Source organism: Phalaenopsis equestris, unplaced genomic scaffold (genome assembly GCF_001263595.1).
Source record: "Phalaenopsis equestris unplaced genomic scaffold, ASM126359v1 Scaffold000002, whole genome shotgun sequence".
NCBI classification, from domain to species: Eukaryota; Viridiplantae; Streptophyta; class Magnoliopsida; order Asparagales; family Orchidaceae; genus Phalaenopsis; species Phalaenopsis equestris.
Window position 1 is genome coordinate 74,409,691 of NW_018164444.1, and position 19,758 is coordinate 74,429,448.

The 19,758-nt window shown below is 34.6% G+C and overlaps 1 protein-coding gene across 4 annotated transcripts in view; it reads right to left on the reverse strand.

Annotated features, from left to right (window-relative positions):
• The window catches only part of LOC110022247 (DNA repair protein REV1), a 181,257-nt gene extending 162,000 nt beyond the window's left edge, over positions 1–19,257 (reverse strand). For 3 of the 4 annotated variants that reach the window (XM_020721093.1, XM_020721101.1, XM_020721114.1), the window contains exons 1-10: positions 18,950–19,257; positions 18,735–18,850; positions 18,580–18,656; positions 17,654–18,102; positions 13,675–13,812; positions 13,390–13,522; positions 13,200–13,288; positions 13,031–13,081; positions 12,642–12,845; positions 5,160–5,279 (exon numbers count right to left, since the gene is read on the reverse strand). In XM_020721093.1, coding sequence (XP_020576752.1) covers positions 5,160–5,279; positions 12,642–12,845; positions 13,031–13,081; positions 13,200–13,288; positions 13,390–13,522; positions 13,675–13,812; positions 17,654–18,102; positions 18,580–18,656; positions 18,735–18,850; positions 18,950–19,213 — 1,641 coding nt within the window. In that variant the 5' untranslated portion in view covers positions 19,214–19,257. The remainder of the gene's footprint in view (positions 1–5,159; positions 5,280–12,641; positions 12,846–13,030; positions 13,082–13,199; positions 13,289–13,389; positions 13,523–13,674; positions 13,813–17,653; positions 18,103–18,579; positions 18,657–18,734; positions 18,851–18,949) is intronic. The other variant, XM_020721107.1, reaches the window with a different exon arrangement.
• Between the last annotated feature and the right edge of the window lie 501 nt (positions 19,258–19,758).

A 19,758-nucleotide genomic window follows, 5' to 3' on the forward strand; every position in this document is an offset into this window, starting at 1 on the left:
TCTTATGAAATGTTATACGTTACACTCATCAATCTACATGTACAATTGTTTGTGATGCTAAATTTCTGGTGTTAGATTCTTTACTATTATGTATCATCCTCTTTTCTTTTCCTATAATTTTTCTTGTGACATGCATAAGATAAAGAATATGTTTTGGTAAGGAATGTGATTCAAATATTTGGCTGTTGATTGTACTTTGCAGTAGTGACTCATGTTATGAATCTCATTAAAACTGTGCATACTCATTATAAGAGGAATTAGAATTAGTGACTCAATAAATGAGTCATTTATTTTAATAATTTATACATAAACCCTAACAAATCTCAAAATAATTAAAAATGTATAATTAAAACATAAATAGTTAACAAAAGATATTTTAAGCCTATTAATTTTCAACTAAACAAATTTAATTGGGTTTTGACATTTCAATGAAATATAGTATTGTGAAGTTCATTCTAAGAAGCATTTGTGAATTATATATTAGGGAAGATTAGATATTCAAAATCCATAGCGAGAATGTGCTCAATCAGATAAGTAATTTTCATTGAAATTGAAAAAAAAAATTAGAATGAAAAAAATAATAAATAATAAAAAATTGTGAAAAGTTTGCTAAAAAAAACAATACAAGCGGCCAATCTACCGGAAAAAAAGCTGATGTGAGTCTAAAAATAAAAAATTAACGTTTAAGTTATTTTCTAACTAATAAGACGAAAAAACTCTTTGATTGAAAATGATATTCAGAAAAAAATAAGTAATTCGGGATTGTTAGTTGACTCTTAATTAATTTAAAAATAACTTTGAAAAATAAAAAAATTTCAATCACGCCAGATTAAGAGTTTTGACATCTCTTTAGGCACAAGAAGAGGGGAATTTAAGAAATGGTTAGGCTATTATAAACTAATAAAGATCAAACCATAAAATGATATTTACATGCTTTTATTATCATGTTATCTTGCTAGAGAAAATATAAGAGCTAAGAATATTATTTGAGTCTCAACTAAACATGAAATTAATTGAGGGGGAGTAATATATAAATTTGGGACAATCAATACGAGGTAAATTTATGTGATTATGTTGAGTGCTTTGTTGAGGTGACACAATTACGCCAAGTCTTGGCATAACTATGTCGTTCTCGGCAAAATTACGTTGACCACGAGCGTGATTAAGCACTGACTGCCTAAGCTTGAATTGGCAAAGTTTTTCATAGAATTTTTGAAAAGAGCAATATAAGGTGAGTTTGAGCACAACGTAAGGCACACTTAATCGTTGTGAGGGCTGCTTCTCTTCAAATTTAATACTCTTTATCAACCCTAAGGTTTTTCTCTTATGAAATGTTATACGTTACACTCATCAATCTTCATGTACAATTGTTTGTTATGCTAAATTTTTCCTCCAATGAATTTTCTCGGTGGAGATTCTTAGGGTTGTTTTTTGTTAAGTTTGGAGAGTTTGTGAGAGATTAAATATAGTTATATAAGTAAAACCTGCAAAAAACTTGTATTGAATGGAAACGATCACGGTGTATTGCAAGGGCCGATTAGCTCTGGTTTGGGTTTTCTATACTACTTGCATTAGTTCATTTTATATCCACAATAACAATTTTCATACTTTCTTTTCTCATAATCTCGTCTCCGTGCTCTTGTGATGTAAAACAGGTGATTTTCTCGTTATTTTATTCTATGGATTTCATTCCCTACTCCCTACACCTATTTTCTTAAATTAGAATTTTGATGTTGATGTGTTACATTTATGGTCTTAATTTACTTCGATTCTAATCTGATAGCAAGTTAAAATTCCTTGTGATATAGGGCTTCTAATCATTGCCAAGTAGAATAAGTAGGTTAACACACAATAGCCTAATTGAATAAACATATTGTCATTAAAAATTACAACCTAGATAAGGGATTAGCGGATTCATTGGAAGGGAAATGCTGCATAGCTAAATTCTCTAACTATAATATGGTTTTTAACTCTTCTTATGGCCTTCAAACAAGCTATGGAGGATTTTGTCTTGGTTGTCAACAATATTGTGGATTTCATAGGAAAAACATTGAGAGGCTACTCGATCGATGTCACAGAAAGCTTTCATCCTTGCAAAGATTAACAAAACCTAATAAGATTTTAGAACTTTTTATCTACAAACTAAAACTTCAAACTAGGTTTAACGGTTTAGTGAACTAGAACTTCTTCTCTTATTGATACTTTGATAATTTTTATAGTGGGGTCAACATACGAACTCTTTATTCATATGTTACTTGATAGACTTATATACTTATATGATCGATGATCTGTCTCATAACAAATTTCGAACATCACAAATCCCTTAGCCCAGATACTTTTTTACAAAATTGTTTCAAAAAATGTGGGACAGAATCATTAGAAGTGACTTCATGAGGGTTCAAAGATAGATGAGAGATGCAATGCCAAGGTTCATGGGCATCACAGAGTGGCGTTGGGGCTTCCACTTCTACAAAAGCTCGCGAAATTGAACCCTCGACGCGGCATTCCATAGGATTATGGAAAGTCTCGCGATCACAATAAACCACAAAAGAAAATCGTCCAAATTGCAGATTGCAACCCAAATTTTATTTTTTTTCTGATTTCTTTCCTATTTTCTTATTTCAAAATAAGGCATATTCTATTAGGAACCTATTCATATGTTTATTTTACTATTTTGAGGGACTTTTGTCTTATTGTTATGTTATTTGGAGATGTTTTCTCTTGTTTTCCATATTGGAGCATTGCATCTTTGGATTTCTTTCAAATGGCGTGCTTATAGCCTGATAGAATCAAAGTGGTTCTATCTCTCGGACCGTAAAGAGACCTCCTTCATCGTCCAACTTGCAGCAAACTGTTGTTCGCAACAATAAAACAATTATTTTCCTTTCCGGTTTGTTGTGTTGATGTCATCCACGTCAGAATTTTGATTACCATTTGTCCTCCCTATCCCATTAATCCTAAAATTTCCCTAATGCCATTTTTATATTCCCAAACACCATTTGGAACTGTAAAATGGTATTGTCTAGTATTAGAGCCCGCCGAGCCCAAGATTTTAGTTTTAAGGGATAGAGACAACACAATAATATCAGGTCCACATCAACCTTTAGGCAGAATTCAATCCCAAGATCAAAAAGCAAAAGTACACGCAGCGGAGCATCCAAGCAAACCCAACCAAAGAAGAAACCAATTTACATTGGAGAACAGATGGAGTCAACCAACACTCAAATTTATCCCAACCAGGAAATATTTCAAGTGCCATGATTTTGTGCACATTGTATTAGATTTCTCAAACATGAGAATGATCTCCTTTACTGAATAGAGAGTGGTTGAAAAAAATGGAGAATGATGCAGGAGATGAGGAAAACGTTAGAGAGGAGTATCAACTTCCAGCTGGCAACGGAGAGACACTAGTAATTCAGGTTGAGCCCCTGGACACTAACAAGACTAACATTGTTCGATAAGATAATGAGTTTGAGGAGCCGATACCAGAAAAGGAGCATCCCCTATTATGGGAGTTGTCGGATATTTTGAATGACAGCTTACCTCATGGATGGTTAACAAAAAGAGAAATCCAGCATACCATAGATTTTATTCCAAAATTTTTTTTTTTTTTTTTTTTTTTTTTGCCAAACCAGCTCTCCCATGGGACAAAACCGACCAATTATGAGAAATTACAAAAAAAAATGTAACACACTTGAGGGTTAGAGATTTGGTTTGTGAGATTACTAGCCTAGATACAGCTTCAACTCTAATTGTGCTGAAGAATGATGATTATTTATTCCACCAAGGTAGACTTTATAAGAGCATACATGTTTCAAAGTTACCTTGGGTTGACATGAGAATAAACTTTGTAGTTGGGCTCCCTTAGCCACAGCAGTACAATAACTTTGTTGTGGATATAAATTGATTTTGGAAGCCTCCATAAATGAAGAAGCCACTCCTAGTCAGGGGGGAGAATGACATGGGTGACAGCCAAATCCCATGGAATTGACCGCACAATGTGGGATTCCACAAGATCGCGAAAAATCCTATGATTGTGGTTGGTTGAATAGAAAATTCCTCTGAATCGCTGATTTCTGCCAAAATTTTCTTTCTTTTCTGATTTCTTTTCTATTATCTTATTTTTAATTAGATTAGTTCTATTAGGAACCTATTTATGAGTTTCTTTTGTTGTTTTGAGGGACTTTTGGCTATAGTTATGTTATTATGAGAAGTTTTCTCTTGGTTTCTCGATTGCAGTGTTGTATCTTTGGATTTCTTTCAGGTTGTGTGTTTGTTGTATCTTTGTACACACAAGTGAAACAATCATTTTAATGCCTCCAAGATACAAGTAGTAATGTAAAATGAAGTCACCGCTCCTATTTTCCATCATTTAAACAGTAAAAAGCAGGGAGCAACAATTTAAATTTAGCATCACAGACACTGAACCCAATTTTAATCAAAATTATTTGATTCAAACTGCAACATTATTTTCAAACAGCTGACATAAACATATAAGTATCCATTATCATGCCAAATTCCTAACCAAGGAAAAAATTTAATTCATTCAACAGGCGATTAGCACAATAAATCTCTTATAACCATGTTAAAGAAGGCACCAATGTAGAGCCAGAATACCAGATACAGGATGTATGATTTTAGAGTAGACAAAATCAAAGCATCAAGAGAATAGCTTATAAAGATTTATGAAATGGAGTAAATCTAAACAAAGTTGATCACATTTATTTGCTCCTTCAAAATAGGGGAGAGGCAAATCAAATAGCAGTGACAACTTTGTATAGAAAATAATCCTATTCATTCCTGCATTGCACCAATCTCAATGTCCACTTAATATGGAGTTCACATGATGGTTTAACATTTATAATTCCTTTCAACTCATTATTGCTTCAACTGTCGATAAAAAAAGGGCAATGATGTTGTTTATATTCAAACAAAAAATATCTACCGCATGCAAAACTTCACTTATACAATTATGCTAATAAAACTTGTGGTTAAAATGGATTTCAGAGAGAAATTTAAGGTATTAAAGATCGTTGTTTTCAGGAGAGAATGCAACAAATGAAATAAAAATATGAAAACAACATAATGTACAAACATCAGTTTCACAAAATTCACCAAAACACAAACATAAAAAAGGAAAAAAATATGAGAAATATAACCTTTGGAACTAAGCGTAGCTGGCGACAAGTGCGAATTTTTCTAATTTCCAGTTTATCTCCTAAAGCATGCCCAACACCTGGAAGTGTCGTGATGGGAAGATCGTCTAAGAAATGTTCAACCTGAAGAAAAGGAAAGCATTAAGGATTAAAAAAGACTATAATCATTTAAAATTAAATAAAACAAAAGGATGATGCATTCATTATAATGGTGAGAAAGATGATGCCTACTCTTATACTAACACTAATTATCATTTCCATTTATGTTCACAGAAACTAGGAGCATGAACGTATGGGTGTAGAGTTATGAAAATAAATGCAATATTTGTACTCATGTAGCACATTCGTAAGCCTGCAGGCCTGCATATGAAGGCACTATCACAATATACCTCTGCATTAGTGTCCTATTTTCGCAGCAATATAATTTTTATGGTAAATAGCTTATGAGTCCCTCAAGTCTAAAGTACAAACTGATAGAATACTGTTAAAATTAAAAAAAAAAATCAGTTGTCCATATTTTATGTTTTATATAGATCTTTTAACATATTAAAAAAAAAAAGACAAATGCCTTTTTATAGAAACCTATAGATCCTTTTATTATGCAATTTTAATTTAACTTCTTCTGTCCTTATCCCTCACACTGAAAGAGTAATGGGAGTGTTAGCCCATTATTACCATTCTCACTACATAATTGTGTGCTTGGTGTTTCATCCGGATACCAAGGAAGAGATTCTACAAGGAGGTGATTGAAATAGGCATGAAGGTGCTAACCAAATGGGCCATGAAAAAATCTATGAAGGGTAAAGGATAGGAAACAGGTTTGTGATGAACGAACCTATACCTAACTTAGAACTAAAATATGGTCCAATGAAAATAAAAATTTCTTACATAAAAATCATATTTCCAATTAAGCCAAACTTGGTCTGCACTTCCGTCACAGATGTCCCTATCTTGTTTGAGTCACCTCAAAAGTGCCCCTCATCACCTCTACTCGCTCACACTCCATGCTTGGGTTTCCCATACTGCTCATCACCCACATTCATTCTCACCCCCGTTCGATCAAAGCTTCCCATCATCTATTCTCAGTTTTTAACTCCATCACTGGTGTGCCCCATAGAAAAAATCCTACTTGTTGTTTCTTACAATTGGTTGTTTCAAAATCATTCCAATAGTTCATCATGAACTCCGGTGCCTTCTAGAGTCAATGCATTGGGCCTACCTCACCATCATCAGAAATGGCATCACCAACAATTTCATTGGTCAATCATTTACCACTTCACTCGTCACTAGCATTTTTCATTCACAATTACTCTTGTTAGTAACTTTGCTCCCATTGATTCAATTTTTTAGCCATTTTAACACACCAAACATGTTAGCAACTCAATTTATGCCATTTACTTTGTCAGCTACCCAACAATTTGGATCAAGTAGTTATCCTCTCTGGGAATACTCCTTTATTACCATCTATTCTAATCGCCATTCCATTGGGATTTCTCACCTCGCGATCATTTGTGGTGGATGTTTCTCATGTTGAGTGTCTAATTGGTCTTTCATTGAAATTACTGAGTGATCAAAAACCTCATAATCTCAGGATCCATCATCCAAATATTTATCTTTATTTCTTCAAAAAGCCTCAAACTCATCTCAGTACGACCTCTACATTATAGGGTAAATCTAGTCTTAGTTTGGACTAAAGCTTAGATTTTTGAGCTAGAAATTTCAATCCCTTTCAATATTGAGGGCAAATTTTCTGTGGACTATCCCAAAAAATCCACTGAAGAAATATACAGATTACACCACACTAAAGCCTCTCTTCAACTTGAAACACTCAGGTCGCCCCTCTCTTTCGCACAAAGAAAATCGTGAAAACCTTCCTTCAACACACAGGCACATTTCACTCAACTCTCTAGCAGCAAATGTCCAAATATGAAGTCTCGAACTTGAATTTAGTTATATGAGCCTACACGCCACCACCACGCGTTGGGTTTATGGGCGCACTATTCCAGGGAATGATCTAAGCGTGGTTGTGCCCCTCCTAAGAGCTAGGTTTCCTGACGCTTACTTCCAGAGGCTTCTGTTAGGTGCCCCCACTAGCACCAGGGCAACAATCCAGGCATTGGGGGGCTCCAACCACCCCAATCAGACTCTATACATAACAATCTCTCACTTGGAAACTTGCAACCATTTTCTCTCCTTTAGATCTAGACCATCTCCATAGTAATGTATTGTAGTGTAGCTCAACTCCATTCTCAAACTTCCAGAACTCTAACTGAAGCCAAGCATAACTTCAGTTTCTCATTGTAACAATCTTAGTAAGCATATTTGCAGGAATTTGAGTTGTGTATCTTCACTAAAGATAATTGATCATTTTCTAAGAGAGAATGAATTAAGTGATATCTTAGCTTAATGTGTTTTAACCTGACATAATTTAGCTAGATGAATGGCACTCATACTGTCACTCTAAACATTTTCAATCCCTTGTTTCTTGCACAGTTCTGCCTTAAAACCCTGTAGCTAAATCATATCCTTGCTAGCCTTAGTGATAGCAATATACTCAGCCTTTGTAGTTGAAAGTGCAACAATCTTCTACAGCCTGAAAATCAAGCTCACTGTTGTGCTCCACAAAGTGAATAGATAACATATTGTACTTCTTCTATTATCAACATCTCATGTTAGATCTAAATCTATATATCCAAGTAGATTAATCTCTACACTTTGCAAAGTGTCTTGTTAACTATTCATCTCAAATATCTGATAATCTACTTCATCGCCTCTCAATGATGTTTGAATGGATTACGCGTATATACTTATTGATCGCTTCCATTGCAAGTGCAATGTCTGGCCTTGTGTATATCATTGCTTTCATCAAACTGCCAACTGTTAAAGTATACATAACTGTTTTAATCTATTTTTGTTTTGCTTCAAACTTTGGTGATTGTTCCATGGATAGCTTAAAGTGACAATATAAGAAGGTGCAAATTGATGTTGACTCACTCATATTAAAAAAGTGGAAGACATTCTCAACATATTCTGTCTAAAGCAACTTTAAAGTACTTGCACACATGTCCTCACTGATTCTCATGACGAAAACTTTTTTTGTTAAGACATTAAAAAAGTGGAAGACATTCTCAACATATTCTGTCTGAAGCAACTTTAAAGTACCAGCACACATGTCCTTACTAATTCTCATGACGAAAACTTTTTTTGTTAAGACATAAATCCTTCAATTCACTCCCTGGATAATTGCTCCATCAAGTCTCTGATTTTCACCACATCTGCTCCTACAATCAGCATGTCATTCACATACAAAAAAATCACAGTATAGCAATTATCAAATTATTTAACGAAGCAACAAGGATATTTCTGACACTTCATGTAGTCCTTGTCTGACATAAATCTATCAAACCCCATGTACCACTAAGTTGGTGCATGTTTCAACCCGTAAAGGCTCTTCTTAAATCTGCATACAATATCATCATTGCCCCTTGGGTCACCTTTCACGAATAACCTATAAACGTAGTCACATATCACGACCTTGCAAGCTTATCCACAAAAATCAAATTACTCTTCAAACATGAAAAATGTCTAAATTCATTAAGCTTTCAGACTAATCCATTTGACAACATGATATCAACATCACCATTTCCAACAATATTGTGAACATTGTTATCTCCCAAATACATCTTTGTTAGATCACTTTAAGTGTAAATTTGGAACACCTCTTCGTTGGGACATGCATGAGAAAAGTCACATGAATCCATTATCCATGATTCAGTGCTAACTAGTGACAAAACAAGAGAGTCACCTAGATTTTATTTGTGGAATATTTGTAGAGTTTTTTATCTGAACCTCCAGCACTAACTTTCTTTAGATCTTTGTTGTCCTTCTTGAAGTAGCATTTCTTCCCCAAATTCCAACATTCACCTCTATCACTTCCTCTTCATAACTTAAAATTTCATCTACTAGACTACAATCTTTTCCTGTCTATTTTTCTATCAACATTATTTTCTCAGTTTTTAACATTCATAACAGAATTTGAAGTTGAACCGGTCGCCTTCTTACGAACTTCTTCATTCAGGACTGACCCAACAATGTCATCAAAGCTTAACTTAATGTAGCTTGTAGACTTACTCGCCGCAATGACTATTCCATCCCAACGGTTTTGAAATGAAGACGTGAGTAATAATGCCCTGACCTCGTCAACCAACTTGATGTCAACATAACACAAATGATTAGTACCAGTTTTGAAATTATTCAAATGCTCAGCCATTGAACTACCATCCACTAACATAATATTGAATAATCCCATCATCAAAAAACTTTTATTGAAGTTGGAGGATTCTCGTACATTCATGTTAGTGCAACTATTAGATCAACTTTAGTTTTCTCATTCATAATGTTGAAAGCAATGGGTGAGGAAAGTGAAAATCGAATCAGACCTAAGATTATTCAATCAAGCACTTTCTATTCTTCAAAAGTCATTGATTCTGGTTTCTTGGTAATTCCAATCAAATACGATTTTTTTATACAACAAATCTTCGATTTGCATTTTCAAGAGAGTATAATTAAAGCCATTGAACTTCTCCACCTTGTAACTCGCTTCGTTTGCAATTGCTCCAACTCGAATAAAAAAACCTTCAGAAAATTCAACTCTGATGTAGCTTGTTGGGGTAAAAAATATACAAAGAAATATAAAACACAGATTCGAAAGATTCAAAACAAAACTTAGAACAAAATCACATAAAATATGAAAACACAAGAACACCAAAATTTAACGTGAAAAAACTCGAGAACGGGAAAAAATCACGGAGTCACACCACTCCAAGAAATATATAATGAAGAAATGAGAAGATATATACATATTATACCACACTCAAGTCTCTCTACAACTTTGAACACTCGGGTGGCTCCACTCTTTCTTTTGCAAAAGAGAAATCGTGAAATCTTTTCTTCAATGCACGAACACTTTGCACTCAACCTCCATGCAACAAAAGATGCAATATAAAGCACCAAACTGCAGAAAGTTAGTTGCAGGTGCCTAGGTGCCACCCCGGGCATTAGGTTTCTAGACGTACTATTCCAGGGAATGATCTGAGCGCGGCTGCACCCCTCTTGGCCGCTGGGTTTATTGGTGTTTTGAACAAAGAGACACTCTGTTGGGTGCCTAGCAGTCGCTGGGTTTATTGGTGTTTTGAACAAAGAGACACTTGAGTTTTCTGTTGGGTGCCTAGCAGCAGGGTGTCATTTAAGTCGTTGGGTTGCTCTCACCATCACAATCAGGCTCCACATATAACAAGTAGTGTTGGAAACTTGCACGATATATTGGACACCCATAGTAGATAACTAGAAGAGCTGAGAGGACTTACAGCCACAGGTCAACCCCCTTGGAGTCCTTCCTAAGCAAAAATATTGGTGCGGCAAGCTGTTGGAGCAAAAAGGCCAGGCATCCTCACAACATGAACGAGGTTGGATCAGCTATTCATTCTTGAAGTTGAATTTTTATATCGATTGCAAAAATTCCAAATTGAAATGTATGTTGTTGCTCTGCCTTGTAGCTAACTTTCATGTACTCCTTATCAAATTCCACTTGTGCTAAATAGTTCCATAGTATTATTGAAGCTATCTACTCTCATAAAAATTTACCACTCAATTTTAATCTCTCTCTCAATGTCCAGTGGTGTCAGAGCTCGACATTATGATGTGAGGTATTGCCTAAAGCTAGCTTAAGAACTCACCATGGAAGGCTTGCAAAGAGAAATTCAATGATTACTTCTTAGCGTGTGGGAGTACTAGGATTATAAAGTCCATTCTTTCAACTTGAATGATAATCAAGAAAAACAAAAATGGAAAATATTTTTATCAAGTGACCAAATTATCATAAGCCCTAGTCTACTTAAGCAATAGAGGTAAATAATCCAACCTGATCAAAAGATTCTTATCAACAACCATAGATTACATCATCCAAGAGGACCACATAATTTTTAGCTGATTTTGCATAAGGGGTCAACCTTAAGCTTATATTGACTAACATAGAGCTTTGTAACTAATCAAATGCATTTTATGGCTTACAACTAATAGATAAAGCAATTGAGGAACAAGTAGGAATTGGCATTAACCATTATATAATAAGGCCATCTTGCAACAAATCACTCAATTAAAGGGCACACATCATTCCTTAACTTAAATAAATTATTTAAGCCTAATCACGTGAATACACTTGACATAGCATTGGTTCTTTATGAGCTTTAGACAAACTTAAATTTATCACCTTCGTTAAACTAATAGAAAGGATTGTTGTTAGATGGTTGGTTACTCTAAAAGCTTAAAGCATCATTGAACATTGGATATTTAAATTATTTCGATTTGAAACTGAAATCTTGCAAAAAAGCCCATTATAAGGGCACTTGCATGGTTGAACACGGTTGCATTGGAGTCAACTCCATCACTTGCTGATGGATGATAGGATCAATGGTTTAACAAGTATTTGGCTTGACTTAAGCATTGATCGTGTTATAGAATTTATCAACTTTACCCACTATTTAAAGGATTGGGCTTGAGAATTGAACTTACAGTGGTTGAGAGCTGTCTTTCAACAAAGAGGTCCTAGATGGCTGGTTACTCTAAAAGCTTAAAGCATCATTGAACATTGGATATTTAAATTATTTAGATTTGAAACTGAAATCTTGCAAAAGTGCCCATTATAAGGGCGCTTGTATGGTTGAACACGGTTGCTTTGGAGTCAACTCTGTCACTTGCTGATGGATGATAGGATCAATGGTTTAACATGTATTTGGCTTGACTTAAGCATCGAGTGTGTTATAGAATTTACCCACTTTACCCAATATTTAGAGGATTGGGCTTGAGAATTGAACTTACAGTGGTTAAGAGCTGTCTTTCAACAGAGAGGTCCTAAATTCAAGGATATGCAGTTTGTGTGTGTTTGAGTGTGTGTGCTTGAGTGTGTGTGTAAAAAAAAAAAAAAAAGAACTTACAGCTTGCTTTGTAAGCAGGTGGCTCTCAAAGATTCCAGAACATGTTTGGGTATGTTCGATATTGCATCATAATGGACATCTATTATGAACATGCCAGTCAACATTTCTTGCCATACAAAAGTTTTTGAACTATATGATTGAGTACGAAAAAATATATCACATGTTTCCACAAACTTTTAAACCAACGAGCTCAGATTGCTTTCTAATTGTGAGCAGGTTTCCACAAACTTTTAAACCAACGAGCTCAGATTGTTTTCTAATTGTGGAATGTGATTAAGGAGACTCAGAAACGCTGGTGCAACTTTTGTGAAAACGCATAAAGGAGGTTTTCACTAAAACTAGAGGGTACAAGGGACAGACATCGGATCCTGATAAGTCACCATAAAGAAGCCCAAGAAACATTGCCAGTCAAATATGATTAAACAGTAGTTACCACGAGGCATAAAAACTTCGAGTAAAATTAACAGATCCAATTAGTTGCATGAGCACCTACTTTTTCAGGGGGAATGAAACATTGGCCATTTGGTTTAGCAATTTTTGTAGCTAAGCGAGCAATGAGCAAATTTCCAGCAATCCCAGCACTTGCTGTGCATTGGGTGGTCTCCACAATTTCTTTCCTTATCATTGATGCAAAGTTCTCAGGGTCATCGTAATCACATTCTGTAATATCAAGAAAAGCTTCATCACAGCTTAATGCCTGCATATCAAACATAAATATTTATTTTATCCGCAGCAAAGAAGCCAAGTGAAGCAGGAAATAATTTCCTAGCGCTATTTGTAACTCCCACACAAAGATGCTTGAATGGCTAAATATGTCATTTGGACATTTAAAAAAAGAGGCAATTTCATTGTACAGCGTTTGAAATGGGATTAGACTCCAACCTGAACATTGTTACAATGTTTGTGCAATATACTGTGGAACTGATCAGCAACCTGCAAGCTCTCAGAAAAATAAATTTAAGAAATAATAATATGAATGAGATTAATCAAACTTAATGCTGCAAAATTGATGAAAAATAGCCAGATTAAAATTTTAAAAATGTATAATCACCTCTTCATATGCAATAAAATCATAAGGAAAGACAAAAAGGTTAGGGCAGCAATTCTTAGCGTCTCGTACAAACATACCAGCTCTAATGCCTGACGAAGGATAATATATTAAACGATAATATTTAAATAGTACTCAATACTAAGTCATTAGAGGATCAACCGTAGAAAGTGACTTGGGAACAGAAAATCACCATAGCCACGAGCAGGATAATTAGCAGAAGAAATTTCAGCTGTTCCTTTAGAATTGTTTGAATGGCAAACAGCGACTGGCTTATCAATCAGCTCAGGATACTTTCTTAATATAACTGAAACAAAAAAGCAATCCTGGAAAAGCAGGAGAACTATTAATGTTGAATTCCAAGAAAAAAGTGTCACAAGTAAAAAATATTCTAAAAAACTTCTTTCAAAAACAAATTTTAGTCCAAAAACTGCCATTGAAGCAATGTAAAATGTCACAATATATGAAGAATGATTACCATATCAATGTGGATAATGTAAGATTTATTTGTGGAAATGGAACTAGCATTATCCTTGCTACAATTTCGCTCAAGTGTATTACAAAATCGTCTACGGTATCTATTTCTCCAGGTCCCAATGAAGTGCAGCCTTGAATGCTGAATCCAAGAAATAGAGATAAGCGAGAATTCCAGTAAGATAAAAACTGAGACAAACTATGAACAATTACAACATCTCTAGCCTTCTCAAAACATAGAAAATGCAAAAAAAAAAAAATGCAGAAAAGAAAGAACAAAACAACTAAATTACCAAATGAATTAAAAAAAATCATGAGGTACTACCCAAACTAAACGTCTAAACTCACTCTTATCTCCATCGAATTAAAAGACATTAAAAAAGCAATAAGCTCTCATGAAAACTCTACACAAGAAAGCAGTTTATGCATTAATATTTCTTCTTCGCAGATAGTTAAGCTTTTGGAAAATAAATATGTAAGTTTTGGACTGGGGTATTTCCACCCTCATCTTCGATCAAGCCAACCTCAAAATACTTTCTCACAAAAATTACATCATGATTACAACTCATTACATACATAGTGTTATTATATCCTTCCCAATAGTCACATGTGTTTCATATAAATCATGAAGCTGCTCGTACAGTTCCTCGGTAACTGACAGCATGGCATCATCTGTTTTCAAGATCTAGTACAGACAAACAGACATATTGGTAGATTTGATAACACGGACTGGGAAAGAAGCCAGCATTGGCAAAGTTAACATCATGACCCATTAGCAAAAAAAACAGAGAAAACTTAAGCTAAGGCAATAGATAATTTATCTGACTTTTCTTGAAATAAATTTTTATGTATAGATAAGGTGAAGCTTTGGTGGAACATTGTATTTATGAAGCAAACTTCAGTCTCTCTGCCAGGGAAAAGAGAAGTATATGAGATATAAACAAATAAAAGCGCATCCCATCAATGTTTTCCAATGCACCTACAAAATTAAAATCATTTAATCATTGTTCATCAAAAATGCAAATCACATAGGCATTCAACACCTGTTATTATGCCAATAAGTTGAAGGAATTTTTAAGGCCTGAGTATGTCCAACCGAGTCATACTTGGTCAGACAGAAAATGATGGTTATCAGCCACATCATAATTCATCTTAGAAAAGGGCATTATGGCATGTTAACATGTTCTGAGGAGTATGAGACTTCTGACAATATCCATGCTCTCTAGTTTTATCAAACATCTAATTACTCGCATAATGAATTTTTATAAATAAACTATTAGAAGTGCATCTAATGAAATTGAGTGTATTATAAGCAAATGCAACAAAAGTTTGGCAGGCCATATAAAGATGCTGCAATGCTACAATTGAAGTCCAGTCATTTTTCGCTTCTTTTTGCTTCTATCTTACCAAATACCTTAACCAAAGATGAAATCAATATGGCAAATTCAGGATCATTCTAGAAAATCAAAGTGTATGACTGAAATATGAGCAAGGAAAAAATTATTTCTATTCATATGGTTCTAAATTTGTTGAATGACATTAATAAAGCTCAAATAAAACTATATCCTTTGAGCTGAGGGATGATTATACTATATAAAGTAATTCTACAAATGCCAATCTCATTCAATGTAATTTTCAGTAACTTCAATTGTTGCAGAATGCATTCTTTGATTACATACATCTCACATCCACAACTATGGAATTATCCACAACATTTTATTAGCACAACCTACATACAGTTGAGGATTAAAATTTCCACCATTAATGATGTATAGAAAACAAACCAACTGAGCAAAATATGATGCAATTTTATCAAAAAGTGAAAGAACAAAAGCTTTGAAACATCACACAAAGCTCCTGTTGTACAAAAAATTCAGTGAAAAGGTAAAAGAAGGCAGCAAAATATGTCAACTGTCAAATTCGAAACCTGAAAGTCTAAGCACAATTCAAATACATGGCAAGTATTCTCACCATAATATCGAAGCAGTTATTATTGACAATAAGTGGCAAGAAAAACTTCCGGTAAAACTAAGAAATATGCATTTTACTAAAAAAGCATGCATCTGGAATATGATCTTGTAACTTCACTGAATACGAGATGGGAAGAAAATAAAGTTTTATAGTTTCCTTATATTGGCACAACACTATGTAGACCCAATTGAAAATAAGATTTTGTAAATAACCACACTCAACAAAATATAACTGATTTAATACAGCAGCGGGTGATTTAAAAAATTATGGCTCGAATCGATTAACTTGCAGCACTTGCACTAGAAAAAATAAATGCCAGAAAGGTTAAGTCTGAGTGACCATAATTTATAGATCATTTACTAGAAAAACTATGCTCAGATCCTTAGATATCACCTCTCTATATTCCCTATGCCTTCTGAAACACAGATTCACGTGACCTCTTACATCATATCATCATTTTAAATTGATGTTTTACAGTTAAGTTATCAACTAATGTTAAAGGATAGATCACCCAATTTTTTAAAAGTGTTGAAGGTCGACATCCTCATGCATGCAAAACACATGACATTGCATAAATATATGAATCTGTAAGGAATATTTATAAAAGCATGTCTGCAAATAAATACGAATTATTACATTACAAGCTAAGGCATTGCCCGTTCAAGCCCCGAGTTTGACAAAGCCAAACTATGGTCCATCTAGTTATGGCCCACACTGATCCTCCAGGATTACCTGTTTAAAGCACTTTGGTCCAATCTTTTTTAATAAAAAAGGTTATTAAATCTCAGTTAAAAAAAGGAAAATGAATTCCTCTATCATTATTTTTTCACCATGTTTCAAACATAATATTCATTTCATTTGGTCCATTGACAATGAGTAATTTAACTTCCAATTATAACGAACATAGCAAAGGAAGTAAATAATGAGATAGACTTAGGTGCCTATTTTTGTTACAAAGAGAAAAATCATGTGTAAAGGAAGAACTAAAAAAGTAAGAGGAAAAGGTTGAGATAATCAAAATAATAACGACAAGGGGAGGAAGGTAAGGGGCGATGAGAGGGAAAGAAAAGCCTCAAAGCTTAGTGATAAAGGATCAACTTATCACAAAAGAACATGGAAAAGGAAAGCCATTTTTTCTTTTCATAATTAATCATCTTGAAGTAAAATATAAGGGAACTATAAAAATCAGTACTCACAATATGAAGGAAGATTTCTACAGCATCTTAAGTCTAAGATTTTGTCGACTCCAATGAGAAGTGAGTGATTAAATTGCATCATAGCTACAGCATCATAAAAATGAAGGAGCTTCTCTATAGTCTCAAGCAACTGACATAATCTCAACTGTCATCACCAAGTTACATGCTAGCAAGAGGTGAGAAGAAAGAAGGAACGAGATTAGTTGGACTCTTCGCATGGAAAATGGACTGGTAAATAGACCATGGAAGTAACCAAGATCAAAATCTTAAACATTTTTTACCTAACATAAGGTTTGTGTTTTTTTTTTTATTATTATTATTACTTTTAACGATCTTACATTGACATTTTACATTAACCATAGTATTTCACTTAACGTTTCATATTTTTAATTAATTTAATAGAACAAATTTAAGTCAAATCTCAAGAAATGCTTAGAGACTTATGCATCCCCACACAAAAAGAAAACACCTCAAAAACCGATTTGCAATTTCAAACCTTAGTCACACCTAGTGAGAACCTAGATATCGTAAGAAACTGTCAATAACCCTTAACAAATTTACAAAATTTCAAGCTAACCAGTTTGCATCCAGAAAAAAGTCAAATAGTGGGTTTTCAGGGAACTTTTTGAAGCTCGGTAGACTGTATGTTGGCATACAAACTTTCAATAATCAAAGTATTTCCTTCCGATAAGCTATGTTGTGAATTACAATTTGAGAAATAACTCATCATGATCAATGACACTAGCATTATCCCAACTACTTGGAATTGCTAAAATATTTAGATGTTAAAACGATAAACGATTCCAAAAATTTTACCTTGAAGTAGTTTTCCACAAAATCTGGATCGGTAAGGGTTGAATGATGGACATCAGAAGCTTGTAGGCATTTTGGATTAGTAGGTTCTTCAGAACTTACGGCATCAACACTTACATCATCAATTCGACTGCTGAGGTGAATGGAAAGCTGAGTTGAAGTTGCATTAGATGCCTCTACTTCAGTTCCCTCACCCAACAAAGTAGTAAACTGTGCACCTTTCTCAAGCCCAAATTCATCATTTACTTGGATGGGTTGATCAAAAACTTTACTTTCTAGTGGTAAAGGTGTGCCCTCAGATTTCTCCAAGTATTCCGGATCCACTTCATCATTGGGATCAGAAGAGACTTCAGCATCTTTAATACTTGAGATGTTTTTGCATCTAAGAAAAGCAGACAACTTCGTCTGTTTATATATTTCACTTGATTGCTCAACAATTTGGTAGGGTGACCCTTCAGGAGTACATGAAAACAAGGAGCTCAACATTAAAGCCCAAAAAAAAAATGCAAACATATATAGGGAGCTCCTAAAGTAAAGATAAACTGCATGTTCTTGTCACCGCAATCAACATTTTTCAAGAGATATGTTCATACAGAGTAATTTCCACTACTATACTGAACCAACATAAGAAGATAAGCAAACAGAAATTCTACTGTGGATATCAAAATTAAAGCAGTTCACATTTTCACAATTACAATCACTTAGATAAATATGTTTGAAGCAATGCATGCAGGATGTTTCTCCAAGAGATGATAATTTAAAGAAGCTTTGAGATGGAAAAAACCATCTAAGAAAACATAACCATGTTTGCAGCATGTTTCTTATGAAATGAATGGCTTCCTCCATATTTTTTAAAAAAAAACATGTGTTTCTCCAAGAGAAAAATGCACTAGAAAGACACAGATAGCCTAGTAGAAGAAAACACGTACAGTTCAAAAGTTTGTTTGCAGCGACAGAATCCACCACCCATGCTGGTCTCAAGACCGGCAAACCTCGGCTGAACGCCCTAACAAATACAATAAGAGAACTAAAACCAGAAAACCCAATTCATACATAATTTTCCACAACGCTTTAATCTACTAACCTAAAATTCCTCATTTTGCTATCAGGAAGATTGCTACATATGATATGGCTCACACGTGACCTTGAGAAGTAGTTCTCGAGTCGCCCTCCATGCCTCAGCATATAAACCCTAAGTTCCTAGAGAAACAAACGTCCAAATAATCCAATTCATAATTTAAATAAAGAAAGATGTTCCAAATAAGAGAGGAGAATGAATAGAATAGCGGCAAAAATAACCTGGCTGGATGGAACAGTGTGCCCATCGACAAAGATAGAGACGCCGTGGAAGATGCCCTTGCCTTTCCCAGAAGACGAGGCCTCGCAGTTCAAGATTGAGGAACTCGAAGCTTCCTCTTCAAATTGAGACCTAAGCTTGCGATTCTTCTCCGCCATGTAGCTTCCGAAATCAGTAAAGGAAGATCTCTGGAACGAGGTTTTAGGGTTGGGTTTCCTCCTCTTCGCCGAGAACGATGAAGCGGATGATGAAGAAGAGGATCTCATGGCGGATTAAAGACAAGGAAGACAGGGTTTTTGAACGTTGAGGAAAGGGCTTCGCGGTAAGGAGTTAAGGGGGAAGCGGAGGATATATAAAAACGGAGATTAAAAAATAATGGGGAAAATCTGCCATGGTTTTATTCTAATTTAATTATTTCAATAAAAAATGTTAATTTTATATTTTTTTAAATACAATAACAACAAACCCTTAGGGTCCGTTTGCGGCAATTTAGTTGGTGTGGTTTCGTTTTGAAAACGCACCTAGCATGTTTAGGTAAACTGTGTTTTGGCAGCTTATGCGTTTTCAAAATGCTGGAAATAGTATTTTCACACCGCATATATCTAGGTGTTGCGGAAGTTTTCTGGCTACGGTCTGACTTTTCAAACAAAATAAAAATTTGTAATAGTTATCACACCTAGCTTATCAGCACATTATCAATAAGCTACAGCTGCCCCAAACAGACCCTTAATCCCACTACATGGGATCGGCTACATGAATCTTTTTTCTCCATTGCGTCCTATTCAGTGTCATATTTTCATTTAGTTCTAGC